The sequence below is a fragment of the Rhinolophus hipposideros genome, assembly GCF_964194185.1.
Source record: "Rhinolophus hipposideros genome assembly, chromosome: 15".
NCBI lineage: Eukaryota > Metazoa > Chordata > Mammalia > Chiroptera > Rhinolophidae > Rhinolophus > Rhinolophus hipposideros.
Genome location: NC_138061.1, coordinates 22,296,194 through 22,310,514, shown reverse-complemented (window position 1 = coordinate 22,310,514; position 14,321 = coordinate 22,296,194). Strand labels below are relative to the sequence as shown.

General features: G+C 40.7%; 1 protein-coding gene across 1 annotated transcript in view; it reads right to left on the bottom strand.

Annotated features, from left to right (window-relative positions):
• Positions 1–14,321, bottom strand: part of ARL3 (ARF like GTPase 3) — a 37,014-nt gene that overhangs the window by 13,269 nt on the left and 9,424 nt on the right. Inside the window, exons 3-4 of the mRNA XM_081074046.1 lie at positions 13,282–13,398; positions 199–249 (exon numbers count right to left, since the gene is read on the bottom strand). Of these exons, the coding sequence (XP_080930172.1) occupies positions 199–249; positions 13,282–13,398 (168 nt within the window). The remainder of the gene's footprint in view (positions 1–198; positions 250–13,281; positions 13,399–14,321) is intronic.

The window sequence follows — 14,321 nt, the reverse complement described above, 5'->3', positions numbered from 1 at the left end:
TTTAAAGGATTCTCAACTAATTTCTTTTTCAGCAACTGGGTTTTTTTTTTTTTTTTTTTTTGCATGCTTGCCAGAATGACTGCCTGTTTAAACTGCAAAGGTTAAACAAAAAATATCTCCCTCACTCTCATACATTTACAAAGCAGATTAATGAATACCCAGTTATTTGGAAAATAGCTCAACAGAAGAATTATTTACCTGACCCGTCTCTTCAAATCTTTTTCTGTCTGCACTGTCAATTACATATATCTGTAAAGTAAAAGAAGAAGATCATTTCAATAAGCAGATATGGAAAAAGACAGGGCAACTTCTATGGAAGGAGCTGATGATCCCCAGTCAGCTGATTTCACATTAGCACAACATACAGAAATTGAGCTGATAACTCTTACCATCTATTGATACAAAATAAACAAATTAATGAATAAAAGATGGAATGCCCAGAAAATACCTCCAGCAAAGCTCCAAAGTAGGAAGTCAGGAGAGCCAAACAAGATAAAAAACAGCTACATTTATTGGGCATTCGCTAAACATTCTTACTAGATTTACCATAGTAATCCTCGTTAAGATTCTATGTATAGATTTCATTATTTTCCCATTTTACACATAAATAAACATAAACCCAAAGAAGTCAAGTAACTTGCCTAAGTTACATCTGGTACTTAGGATCCAAAATTGGGATCCAAGCTCAGCATACCTGGCAGTTGCTCCTAAGCACTCCGCTAATACTATGTCCCACACTGTCTGGAAGGGATGGTGTTTTGAGGCATCTACAGATCCTATAACCCTCAAACATCATCACTCGGAAAGCATCATTTGCAGTATTAACTATACTCTGACTTATAGGTACTGAGGCAGGAGACCCAGTGATCTCTGTCCCATTCCTACCTCCACAGGCTGCTAGGGGATTAGGTTCAAATACTGGAAATAGCAAGGGCATAGCGTTTGCCAGAGTAAGAAGTCTTGAGATTCACCATAAATTACAAATCCCAAGCTGTCTCTCCTATCACTGAGTCAACAATAAGGAAAATAAGGGAGGACCAATAAAAGGAAGAAAAATCACCTACAGTTACAGAACCCAAACATACTATTTTAATTTCCTGTGAAAGTTCTCTTCTAATTCTTCTTCATATAAATATTTGAAAATAAAATTAGAGACATAATTTTGTAGTCCTTTTTTTTATTGAACAATACATTAAATGTTTTCCCAGTTGCTAATCTTAAAAATTATCAAATTTTCTTTCTTTAAAGAATTTAGAAAAAAAAAAAGAATTTAGGATTGTTATTAAACTAATGGTATAATGAAAACACTTTTTTAAAGAGCATATACAATAAATCCTCACTTAACGTCATTTGATAGGTTCTGCAACTTGAAGCAAAACTACATGTAACGAATCCAATTTTACCATTGGCTAACTGAGATAAACAAGAGTTGAGTTCTTATGGCATCTCATCAGCGTTATAATGAAACATTGAACAAAACGACATTATTTGAGGACCTGCTGTATTCATTTAAAAACAACAGAAAACAATCAACTCTTACCTTTACATGCCTTAAATTACATAGACTGATATACTATAATGCACATAGGTATTTCTTTATGCAAGTAAAATTCTGTGCTACTCTGAAAACTCATTCTCTTTTGAAAGAAAAAAATTAAAATTCCTTTGCTTAATGCACTCTCATTTAGAGTTGTAGTGCTAAATATTATACCAGGAGTCAAGTTCAGTCTTTCTTCTGAAGAAAACCCTATGTTTCTTTCATGGAGAAACCAGGAGGAAGAAGGATAGACGTGTTTGGTCTCAGTATTTTTTTTTTCCTGTGGCCTTATCATTATTGTTGTTGTTAATATTTTCTTGGCTCAATGTCAATATAAGTACATGCATTAATGGGCTTTGCAGATACCCACAGATACACAAAATTCTATACCAACTGTCTGGGAAGCCTCTATGCAAAACATGGTGGTAGTATAGTTTTCTAACAGTGAGGCTCACTTTTTTAAAGTAGCAGGCATAGTGTAAACAGAAATGTAAAAAGAAGGAATGTAATGGATGGTTGAACCTCAATATAAAAGACCTAATTAGAATTATTTGGGAGTCTACAGTGGATTAGTATTATCTTCACTCAGGCATTAGTCCAAGAAGATGTGAGGGAGGGAAAAGGGTCAGGTGGTCACTAGGAGACTGTTTTGGGCTCAGAGGGGCTTCCTGAAGGCTGTGGGCAGGTCACTGGGCAGGAAAGAAATTACAAAGCAGGAAAAAATGTGCTTGGAAGCAAAGGCTATGAGTAACAAGGTAAGGGTAAGAAAGAGGAGAAAGAGACAAAGCTGAGAACACAAGACACGGTTAAGAAATCGGTGTTTGATAATGATTTAAAAACCAGTCAGTAGAGGATAATGAGGAATGGAAAGATAGCTTTATCATCACAAGAGAGATGATACCAGAGAGTCCAGAGGCTAAAGATCAACGAGAAGAAAGGTGTGACTTTTACTTATAATTATTTGCCAAACTACTTGCTATTTACTACTTGGACATGAAATTTCACAGGAACTATTTTCAAAAGATTCAAAAGGAGGATTTTCCTAAACTATATACATATTTTTCCTACCGTTTAGCATTTTTCTTACATAATTTTCATAAAATTTGACAGTTACTACACAATAATTCTGGGAAAAAGTCTGTAAAATTACTGCCCCATTTATTAAGGGCCAAGTGAAAAAGTCATAAGCATAAGCTAGTCTGGAAATCCGCAAATTTGTTTCTCTACAGTGGAATATTTTTCTCTTGGTTGCTCCCACTCCAGTGATACCTAGTTTCTTCATGCAAGCGTCTGTTTTCTTCTGGTCAATAGCTAAAGATAGGGATAGGCTCATCTTTTTTTTTTTTTTTTTTTTTTTTTTAATAACAGCTGTTAATCTAGTCATGTAAAACATTTTTAATCCAAAAATAAACTAATAACCTGTAAAAAATACTCGAAAGTATCAGAGAAAGTTAAACATTTATAGCGCTTTTGACTGATCTTAACACATTCTGGACCTTCAAAAATCAAGTTTCATAGACCTATTCTAAAATAAAGTTATCCATGGCAATCGGAATGATGCTTTAAGAAAAGCCAATTCACATCTTCCTCATCAAATGCTTTGAAATTATTTGGTTGTGGGAGGAAAACCTAGAGAAAGAGATTTTTCTTGATGGAACTTCAGCCCACTCTGGACTATGAAGAGACTGACTACCCAGCGTGCGAATGGAGGGCTCTTTGTTTCTCCTCTTGCTTCTGGTCTTCCTCCCGCCTGCTGCCACCTTTTGGCCATTTTATTGTTCCTAAGTATTTCTCCATCAGACGGTTAGGCAGAGACAGGAAGACATGACAGTAAAAAGTGTGGCTTTTTATTCTTAGCTTGAGCAAAAGTCTACAACGAGGTTGAGACAAACAAATAAGGTTTCTGGATAACTTGTGGTTTTCAGTTATTTGTGCTCAAGCAGTATTGATGCTCAAGTGTGAGTGACAGGTGGAAATGATACATGAGCCAATTCGAGATCTATTCTCACTTGATATTCTACACTTTGGATATGGAAATGATGACAGTTATTTTGTTTAAATAATGTTGCACTAAAACACTAAAAAAATAATAAAATGGATTTAGTAATAATATGAATATACCTTGAAAAAAATGATGTAGTTTAATCTATCAAAAGACTGTTATTCCCTGGCCTGAAAGAAATGAAAGACACCCTGCCCCCTCCTTTCTATCATACCTCAGGTTTTATTTCTTAGTCAGTTCCCCTAAATTAATAAAGCTGAAGTCAGATGTTCTCAGTGTCATCTTCCCTGAGAATAACTTTGGCACTTTTAGGAGTTGGCCTGACTCTTTCAAACCTCTAGAGAACCGTTTAATGCTCTAAAGTGGAGGTGAGCAATTTCGTCTTTCTCTTTCTTTCCTTCCTTCCTTCCTTCCTTCCTTCCTTCCTTCCTTCCTTCCTTCCTTCCTTCCTTCCTTCCTTCCTTCCTTCCTTCCTTCTCTCTCTCTCTCTCTCTCTTTCTTTTCTCTCTCTCTCTCTCTTTCTTTCTTTCCCATGTCTCTCTCTCTCTCTCTCTCTCTCTCTCTCTCTCTCTCTCTCTCTCTCTCGCACTCTCTCGCTCTCTCTGGCTCTTGCTCTCTCCCTCCCTCTTTCTGTCTTTCCCTCTCTCCCTCCCTCCTAGCAACCTTTTTCTGTAATGGGTCATGTAGTAAACATTTTAGGCTTTGTGGCCCATATAATCTTTTTCCCAACCATTGAAAATACATAAACAAGTGGACACGGACACTAAAATTTGAATTTCATATCATTTTCATGTGATGAAATCTTATTCTTTTGATTTTTTTCCAACCATTTAAAAATATAAAAATCATTCTTAGCTCACAGGCTATACAATAACAGGAGGCAGCAGGATGGATCAGTTTGTTGACACCTGCTCTACAGCAAGAATTTATAATGACACTCTAGAGATACTGAAAAGAGTTAGCTGGGCAACTAAATGTATCAAGCCTCCATGCTGCTCTCCTAGGCAGCACGAAGTCTAGTGTAAAAGGTCTTTTCAACCAACAATGGAAAACTAGTCAATACCGACCAACAAAACAAGTTGATGTAACCCATCAACCACTGCCACTCTGAGCTGCTACGAAACTGGTAGACAGGGCAGAGTCACAAGGCCTTAGACTCTAACCTTGGGGACTCAGCTGCTCCCTAAGATTTGTTTGAGCTCAAAATGCACTGGAAAATAATGAAAGGTTGACTCTGAATCCCAAATATTGTCTGGTACTCGCAGTGTACTGTAGCTGGAGAAAGCTCCTACAGAGTTGCTCTAAACTGATTTTTGCTGGATTGTATGATAATTCCTGGGCACTGACAGCTAATGAGAAATGTGGAATCCAGGGTTATATTACAACTACCCTGTAGTCTACGCTCAAGGTGTTAGAGCTTATGATTTAAAATTACCCTGACCTGTAGACCAGAAAGTTTCTGAAATCTTATGGAGACTTACAGTCATTCATGTCCTTATACACTGCACTTATCTGGGCACTTCTTTCAAAGTACTTTAATACAGTAGATGAACAGATAGAGCTGCTATTTCTTTCAACCACCTGCTTTTTCCCAACTCTTGATTCAAAAATCAGGAGAATCTGAAGCTTCCCCTACATGGAGCAGGATTTGCCCCAGCGGACTCTGGTGCCTGCTGAGGCCGCCCTTTGGTTGTGCCACTTGTGGGGCTAATTGAGTGGTGCTCTCCTGTGGTCTAGGTATGTTGGTTTTGGGGTCTCTTGGGAGGAACTCCAGTGCAGGCCCAGATAAGCCACTGCCTGTGACTGGTCGGGTACTACCTGGTAGGAGCTACAGAGCGATCCATGGTTGTGTTGGACCTGAAGACATGTGGGAAAGGCCACGCTGTGACCTGAGGACGGCTACCACCAGTACCAGGCCTGGGGTAGCTCTGCAAAAGGCCACATCACACCCAGGCCTGCTGCTGCTGCGGGCTGCTGGTTGCCGGCTCCAGTAAGGTTCAGCCACCAATAAAGTCTCCTGCAGTGGGATCTCAGTGAACTAGCAGGGCGGAGCTCACCAGACCAATCAGATTCTGATTTGGGGGCCGGCCCAGTGGCTCCAGCAGTTGGAGCACCGTTGGCCTAACGCCAAAGGCCGCTAGTTCGATTCCTACATGGGCCAGTGAGCTGCGCCCTCTACAGCTGAGACTGTGAACAACAGCTCTCCCTGGAGCTGGGCTGCTGTGAGGTTGGCTTGAGCTGCTGTGTGCTGCCGTGGGCTACCGTGTACTGCCATGAGTGGCCGGTGGCCGGCAGTCGGCGAGAGCTGCTGTGAGTGGCCACCCATGACTGGCAACGGACTGCCTCAGCTGGCGGGGGGAATCCTCCTGTTATTTTATAGCCTGTGAGCTAAGAACGGTTTTTATATTTTTAAATGGTTGAAAAAAATCAAAACGGGGGGGGGGGGGGGCGCACACAAGGCTCATAATACCAGCAGGGGCCAGGGAGCTGTGTCCTACACAACTAGACTGAGAAACAACGGCTTCAACAGGAGTGGGGGGGGAGGGAGGCGGAAGAAAGGGGGGAAAAAGATTCTGATTTGGCTGTAAAACGTAGGGGGTGGGCTCAACACAGGAAAGATGGCGCCTGCCTGCCAGCTGCAGGAGAGAAGAACTCCACACAAAAAAAATGCTGACTGTCCTCCAGGTCTCCCCCAGAGGCCACACACCTCAATCTGCCCCCCGCAACCCCGTATGTTTCCGACAGCCCTCGAGTCCAAGCCCAGGGTGAGTACCTGTGAGCAAGTGAATCTGTGCCCTTTAAGAGGACGCCTGGGTTTCCCACTGCCTTCCGTACCACCCAGATGGTCAGAATCCCCACTGGTTTTTACAGCCAGATATTGTGAAGGCTCCTCTTCCTAGCACCAGTACTCCTGGCTGCGGAGCCTGGTGTGAGGCTGGGGTTGCTTGCTCCTCTTTGGGGAATCTCCCTGGCTGCAACAGCCTTCCCAATTTTCATCCACCACACAGAGGTTTGGGGCCAGCCCCTTTCGCATCTCTACCCCTCCTGCCAGTCTCAACACGGCTTCTTTATATCCTTAGTTATAAAACTTCTGTTTAGCCAGACTTCAGATGGTTCTCTATGTTGTTTTATAATTTAGTTGTAATTTTGATGTGTTCACAGAATGAGGCAGGCACAGTGTTTATCTACTCCACCATCTGGGATCATTCTCCCTCCATTATAGTTTTATACAGTATAGTTTGGTCACTCTAAAAAATTCTGTGTATCATCTATTCATCCTTTCTCTCCCTCCCGGCACTCTGGTAACTACCAATCTTTTACTCAGAGATTTTTCTTACTAACATCTATAGTTTTGCCTTTAAAAAAATGCCATATAGCTGGAAACATAAGAGTATATGTCCTTTTCAGATTGATTTTCACTTGGCAACATGCATTTAAGGTTCCTCCATGTCTTTTTGTGGTTTGACAGCTCATTTCTTTTTATCACTGAATCATATTCCATTATATGGACATAAACACAATTTACTTATTCATTCACCTATTGAAGGACATCTTGGTTGTTTCCAGGTTTGGGCAATTATGAATAAAGATGCTATAGACATTCGTGTGTAGGATTTTGTATGGACATAAGTTTTCAACTAATTGAGTAGATAACTTGAAGAGTGATGGCTGGATCACACAGTATTGTAAGACTGTGTTTAGCTTTGTGAAAAACTGTAGGATCGGCCCCGTGGCTCAGGTGGTTGGAGCACCCAGCTGCTAATGCCGCCGAGGTTGCCGATTCAATTCCCTCATGGGCCAGTGAGCTGCACCCTCTACAGCTAAGATTGTGAACAACAGCTCTCCCTTGGAGCTGAGCTGCAGTGAGCAGCCAGAGGTTGGCGTGGGCTGCTGTGTGATGCCATGGGCTGCTGTGTGGTGCCGTGGGCTACTGTGCGCCACCACAAGCAGCTGGCGGCCAGTGTGAGTGGCTGGCAGCCATCGTGAGCGGCTGGCAGCCGGCGAGAGCTGCCATGAGCTGCTGTGAGTGGCCAACTGATGACTGGCAACTGACTGTCTCAGCCGTGGGCGGGATGGGAGCGCAAGGCTCATAATACCAGCATGGGCCAGGGAGCTGTGAACTAGACTGAGAAACAAGGGCTTCAACTGGAGTGGGGTGGGGGAGGCGGAAGAAGTGGGGGGAGAGAAAAACTGTAAACTGTCTTCCAAAGTGATTGTACCATTTTGCATTCTCACCAGCAATAAACAGGAGTTCCTGGTGCTCTACATCCTTATGAGCATTTGATATTGTCAGGTTTTCGGATTTTAGCTATTCTAGTAGGCATGTAGTGGCATTTCTTGTTTTAATTTGCGATTCCCTGAGGACAATGATGTGGACCATCTTTTCACATGCTTATCTGTGTATCTTCATTGGTGGGGAGTCTGTTCAGATCTTTTGCCTATTTTTAATTGGGTTGTTTGTTTCCTTATTGCTCAACTATAAGAGTTCTTTGTATGTTTTGGATACAAGTGTTTTACCAGATACGTGTTTTGCAAATATTTTCTCCTAGTCTGTGGCTTGCTTATTCATTCTCTTAACAGTGCCTTTCTCAGAGCAGAAGTTTAAATTCTAATGAAGTCCAATTTATAATTTTTTTCTTTCATGAATCATGCTTTTGGTGTTGTATCTAAAACCTCATTGCCAAACCCTAGAATCTAGGTCACCTAGATTTTTCTTCTATATTATCTTCTAGAAATTTTATAGTTTTAGGTTTTACATTTAGGTCTAAGGTCCATTTTGAGTTAATTTTTGTGAAAGGAGTAAGGATTGTGTCTACATTCTTTTCTTTCTCTTTTTTGCATATGGTCGTCCCATTGTTACAGTACTGTTTGCTGAAAAGACTATCCTTCCTCTGTTCAAGTGTTTTTTTCCTTTGTCAAAGATCAGTTGACAGTATTCATGTAGGTCTATTTCTGGGCTCTCTACTCTGTCTCATTGATCAATTTGTCTACTCTTTTTCAGATATATGGTGTCTTGATTACTGTAACTTTATAAAAAGTCTTTTTTTTTTTTTTTTGAGAGCCCACTGACCCATGTGGGAATCGAACCGGCAGCCTTCGGAGTTAGGAGCATGGAGCTCTAACCACCTGCGCCACCCAGCCGGCCCCCTATAAAAAGTCTTAAAATCAGGAGCATTAGTCCTCCAACTTTGTTCTTCTTCTGAATATCGTGTTGGCTATTCTGGATTTTTTGCCTTTGCACATAAACTTTAGTATCAGTTTTTCAATATCCATAAAATAACTTGCTGGGATTTTTTTTTTAATTAAAGTTTATTGGGGAACTTGCTGGGATTTTGATTGGGATTGCTTTGAACCTATAGTTGATCTACGTAATCATAGATTAAGTTGGGTAGAATTGACATCTTAACAATATTGAGTTTTCCAACCCATGAATATGGAATATCTCCCAGTTTGTTTAGACATTCGTTTTCCTCATATAAATGGTATATATTTTCTTAGATTTTTTTTTTTTAATTGGGGAAGGGGAATAGGACTTTATTAGGGAACAGTGTGTACTTCCAGGACTTTTTTTTTCCAAGTCAAGTTGCTGTCCTTTCAATCTTAGTTGTGGAGGGTGCTGTTCAGCTTCAAGTTGTTGTCCTTTCAGTCTTAGTTGTGGAGGGCGCAGCTCAGCTCCAGGTTCAGTTGCCGTTGCTAGTTGCAGGGGGCGCAGCCCACTATCCCTTGGAGGAGTCGAACCGGCAACCTTGTGGTTGAGAGCCCACTGGCTCATGTGGGAATCGAACCAGCAGCCTTCTGAGTTAGGAGCATAGAGCTCTAACCGCCTGGGCCACCAGGCCAGCCCCCTTTTTTAGATTTATGACTAGTCATTTCTTTTTTTTTGGAGGGGATGCTAATGTAAATTTTGTTTTGCTTTTCATTTCAAATCCCAATTGTTCATTACTGGTATATAGGAAAATAATCGACTGTTGTATGTTAACCTTATATCCTACAAACTTGCTGTAATCACTAGTTCCAGGAGTTTGCTTGTTGATTTTTGGAATCTGAAAAACTTTTAATGGTCAGTTTTTCTAACATGTAGTTTATATCACAATTTTTTTAATTAAAGTTTATTGGGGTGACAATTGTTAATAAAGTTGCATATATTTCAGTTGTACAATTCTGTATTACATCATCTGATAAATCCCATTGTGTGTTCACCACCCAGAGTCAGTTCTCCTTCCATCACCATATATTTGATCCCCTTTACCCTCATCTCCCACCCCCCCAAACCCCTTACTCTCTGGTATTGTCTGTGTCTGAGTTTTTGTTTCTCATTTATTTGTCTTGTTCTTTTGTTGTATTCGGGTTATATACCACATATCAGTGAAATCATAGGGTTCTCTACTTTTTCTGTCTGACTTATTTCGCTTAGCATTATGATCTCAAGATCCATCCATGTTGTCACAAATGGTCCTATTTTTTTTACCCCTGAATATATCACAATTTAGAGACTGAGCTTTCAAAATTACATTTCAAATATTTGTGAGTAAAAAAATGTGATGGCCTGGACTTGATTAAAGTACTTAAAAAAAAAAAAAAGTACTGGTGGGGATATGAAACAAGGTTGCCAAAACTGAAATTAAGGAAGCTGGATGATGGTTAGGTATCTGGGGTTTTATTTTACTATTTTATTGAACTTTGAATAAATTTGAAAATTTCTAAAATTAAAAAACTATATTTTAAGAACAGACAAATTACTTGAGATTACAGAAGTTTCTTTCTATCTTAAAGGAAATTTTTTTCTTTCCCCCCAACATTTCTGTTCTCCTGGAAGATATGTAATACATTTTGGAAGAATAAATGGTTGAATAGATGGGTAAATGGATGGATGAATGTATCATCTTTTTCTTCTTATTTCATTTAAACCTTTCACCTGGCAATAGGAATATACTGGAAGATACCTTCACCAAGGGCCAGAAATACGATGAACCTGTGTGATGCCCATCACAGTATCTCAAATATGTTTATTGTTTACTGATATACAATTTTATATTTTTGGTATTATTTTCCATTTAAGAATCATGGTGAGTGAATGAATTTATTACTTGTTATAACCCCCCCACCCCGCCTCGTGAAGTAGATGCTCTGCCCACTTTATAGAAGGAATTAACAAGCCTCTGGACTTGACCACAATAAAGCAGAATCATAGGACCTCAGAGTTGGAAGGGAATTTAGAAGTTATAGAACTCCACATTCTACCTAATGTCAGAATCCATCTATTACAATTATCCATTTCATTTATTCAGTACTTTCCTAAGCACTGGGGATACAATAGTTGGGGGGAAAAAAGAAAAAGAAAGAAAAGTTCTTATCTTCATGGAACTTACATTCCAGTGGGGAGAAAGTAATACATGAGAGGTATGTCTGCTAATAGGTCTGATGGAGGAAAAAAAAAAAAGCAGAGAAAAACCATAGTGCTAGAGGGTAGGGATTGGGGAGGGGTCACAACTTTAAGTACAGTAATAGTCTCAGTGGTAAAGTGACATGTGAGCAAAGACTTTGAATGAGGTGAGGACGTAAGCCATGAGGACATCTAAGGAAGAAGAATTCTAGTGTTGGAAATAGCTATGACAAAGGCCCCAGGTAGGAGCAGGCCAGTGTTCCAGGGACAGAAAGGAGGCTGGTGTGGCTGGCACGAAGGCAGGGAGTGGGAAGATGTGTCAGACAGGTAAGAGAAGCCAGAAGGTAGGGGGCCTTGGAGGCCGCTGGAAGGACCCTGGCTCTTATTCTGAGATGGGAAGCTTGCATTTTAACAGGATCAATATAGCTAAGGCAGGAGTAAGGAGACCAGTTAGGATGATGCACAAAAACCAGGGCACGGCAGCAATGGAGACGGAGAGAAGGGGTCAGATGCTAGAAACGTTTTGAAGGCAGAACTGACAGGACTGGCTGATGAGCGAGATGAGAGGAAAAGGAGCCAAGAATGACTCCTGTGCTTTTGGATGAGCAGATTTGTCATTTACTGAGAAGACTGTAGGAGGTGCAGTTTTGGGCAGGAGAGGATGAAGATAGGAATTTGGTTTTGGACATGTTGAGGTTGAAGGGACTTACTAGCCACTGAAGTGGAGATATCAAATAGGTAACTGGATATAAATGAGACTGAGCTCCAGGTTGGAGGTAACACTCGGGGATTCACCGGCGTGTGGCTGGTGATTAACACCTTGAAACTGGATGGGGTCACCTAAACAGTGACTTAGAGAAGAAAAGCACAGGCCTGAACTCTGGGGCACTCCAACCTTTGGAGGTTAGGAGACAACAAGATCGAGGAGGAGTAGCCAAGGAGATGGCAGGAAAATCAAGACAGAATGGTATTCTTGAAGCCAAAGAAGGCCAGTAGTTCACGGACAGCACGACCCACTTTGTGAAATGTGCTGTTAGGTCAAGTAAGATGAGTGCCGACAACTGAACCCTGGGCTTAGCAATGTGGGATTCCCTGTGAGTCTGAATGGAGGGTTCTGCGTGACCGGAAGGAGAGGAAGTGAAGGCAGAGAGTACAGAAAACTCTCCTAAAGAGTTTTGTTGTAAAGAGAGGCTGGGGAATGGAATAGGACTTAAATGGGGATGTGCAGGTGGGACAAGAGTTTTTTGTTTTTAAACAAGAGAAGCTACAGGACGTGTGCATGCTGATAGGAATAATCCAGTAAAAAGACACACGGGAAGCAGCAGCAGAGTGAAGCTGTTCGAGATGCAAGATGATTCCTACTGGTAATGAAAATATTGACATGGCTGATATTATCGCAGTTTATTGTCTACGATCATAATTGAAGTAAATGCAAATTTTCAGTTGGAGGTTAATGAAAATAATATGCAATTTTTCCCCCCAAGTTTATGAGACCCTTTGGTTTTAGGGTATGCTCATGAGAGTTGAGTGGTTAAGGTAAGATGGATGACGAGCTCACTGGAGGGAAGGAGTGGGAACTGAGAGGCTGAGGTGTTGGAGAAATCATGTATGTGGACAGTGAAATCTCTAAGAATTTTGAAACAGTAGTCCTAGAGAATGTGACAGTGAGCTGGGAGCTGACATCTCAGCCTCTGCCTGAACAAATGCCCCCAGAGCCAGGGAATCCCCAATGTATGAGGCAGCTTCTTCTAATTCTGGACAATGATAGGAAACTTCTTCCTTATTCTGAGTTAAACTCTACCAACTAATACCCCCAACGGCTTCTTGTCCAGTCCTTTAGAACTATTCATAATGAGGCTAATCTCTCTGACTTAAGCTAGTTCTTCAAGCAACTGGATACGGTTCTAAGGGTCTTCTGTCTCAGGAAGTACATTGTTAGGTCTTACAAAATGTTTGTAAGACCTCATACATCATTGTTTCCAGGACTGTCACTATCTTGGTTGCTCAGTTTGGGATACAATTGATTTGTTGATTTCCTTGGGTGACAGAGTCAGTGGCATGGTCTTCTGAATTCCCTTCTGCTGTTCAAATCACTGTGGTAATTAATAAGTACTTTATTTGCCAAGGTGGGTGTGGGTACAACATTGTAACTGAGCGACAGCAAAACATCTTATACCAGTTACACAAAGATGTTTCTCCCTCACAATCTGGAGCCTTCTGCTAGCCCTCAAATCATAGTGACTAATATTATGGCAATGGAATTATTGACAAGAAAGAAAATTACAGTATTAATGTTCCTACCAAGACAGAAAAAAAAAAACAACAACCATCAATTAATGCATCAGAAGAAGTACTTACAAGAATGTCAGTGTTTTCAAAATAATTCCTCCAGTATGGTCTGATTTTCCTCTGTCCACCAATGTCCCATACATTCAGTTTAAAACCTTGTGACTGTACGCTTTTGATGTTAAACCCCTGCAACAGAAAGAGGCAAAAACACCAAGTTTTATTAAGCTTTGAGATCATAATTCTGACAGTTACATTTAACAGTTATGTTATTTATTAATTCTGAAGTATTCTGCCAGATGTGACACTGGTAATAGTGAAAACAGTTTGCTAAGATAGGGAAGAAAGAAATGTAATTTATACATGCTTAACTTCATTCAGGTTGTGGAGCCAGTGTTAACAATATCATGGCTAACATGACTCTTTCTATAATGAGTACACACACACACACACACACACACACACAACCGTTGAGGACAACTTGGTATCAGAATAGCTCTGACAATACAGACCACACCCCATCCTTAGGATAGTAAGTAACAAAAAACTGAGGCTGAACAGAACAAGTGCTAAACTTAAAAAGAGGCAAGAGCTACCATCTGGAAGACTGGATTCTTTAGCAGTAGCTCAAAATTAAATAAATTTCCTCATATGGATTAATCAGGAAAAGGAAGGGGCTGAGCTCGGGACACCATCGGGAAGGTTGGCTTGTCACTGTAGTAGTATCAGCCCAGTGAAGAAGGTTGGGCCTGCTCGAACAGCATATTCCAATTCTGACGTGGAGCCCTATGTTACAGGAAGTGATGAAAACAAACAAGAGGGCATTCAAAACTGTTCTTGAACAGGTATCTCTGATGAACTTGAAAAGAAAGTATTCATTTTTAGGACAGTTACTCAAGGTGGAACCTTGAGAAAGGTGAGCAAGTCAGGGGCAGGCAGAATTGTGAGCTGGGAGTTAGTGTGCAGACAGACAAATTAATAAGACCTTTGGGGTTTGGAGGAAGGCATTTCATGAGTAAGAACAACAATAACAAAAAAATCTTCTTGCAAAAATGACATAGCGAAATCAGGATTTGAAAAATCCAACCAATAGCGTGCTACCATAGTAGTGT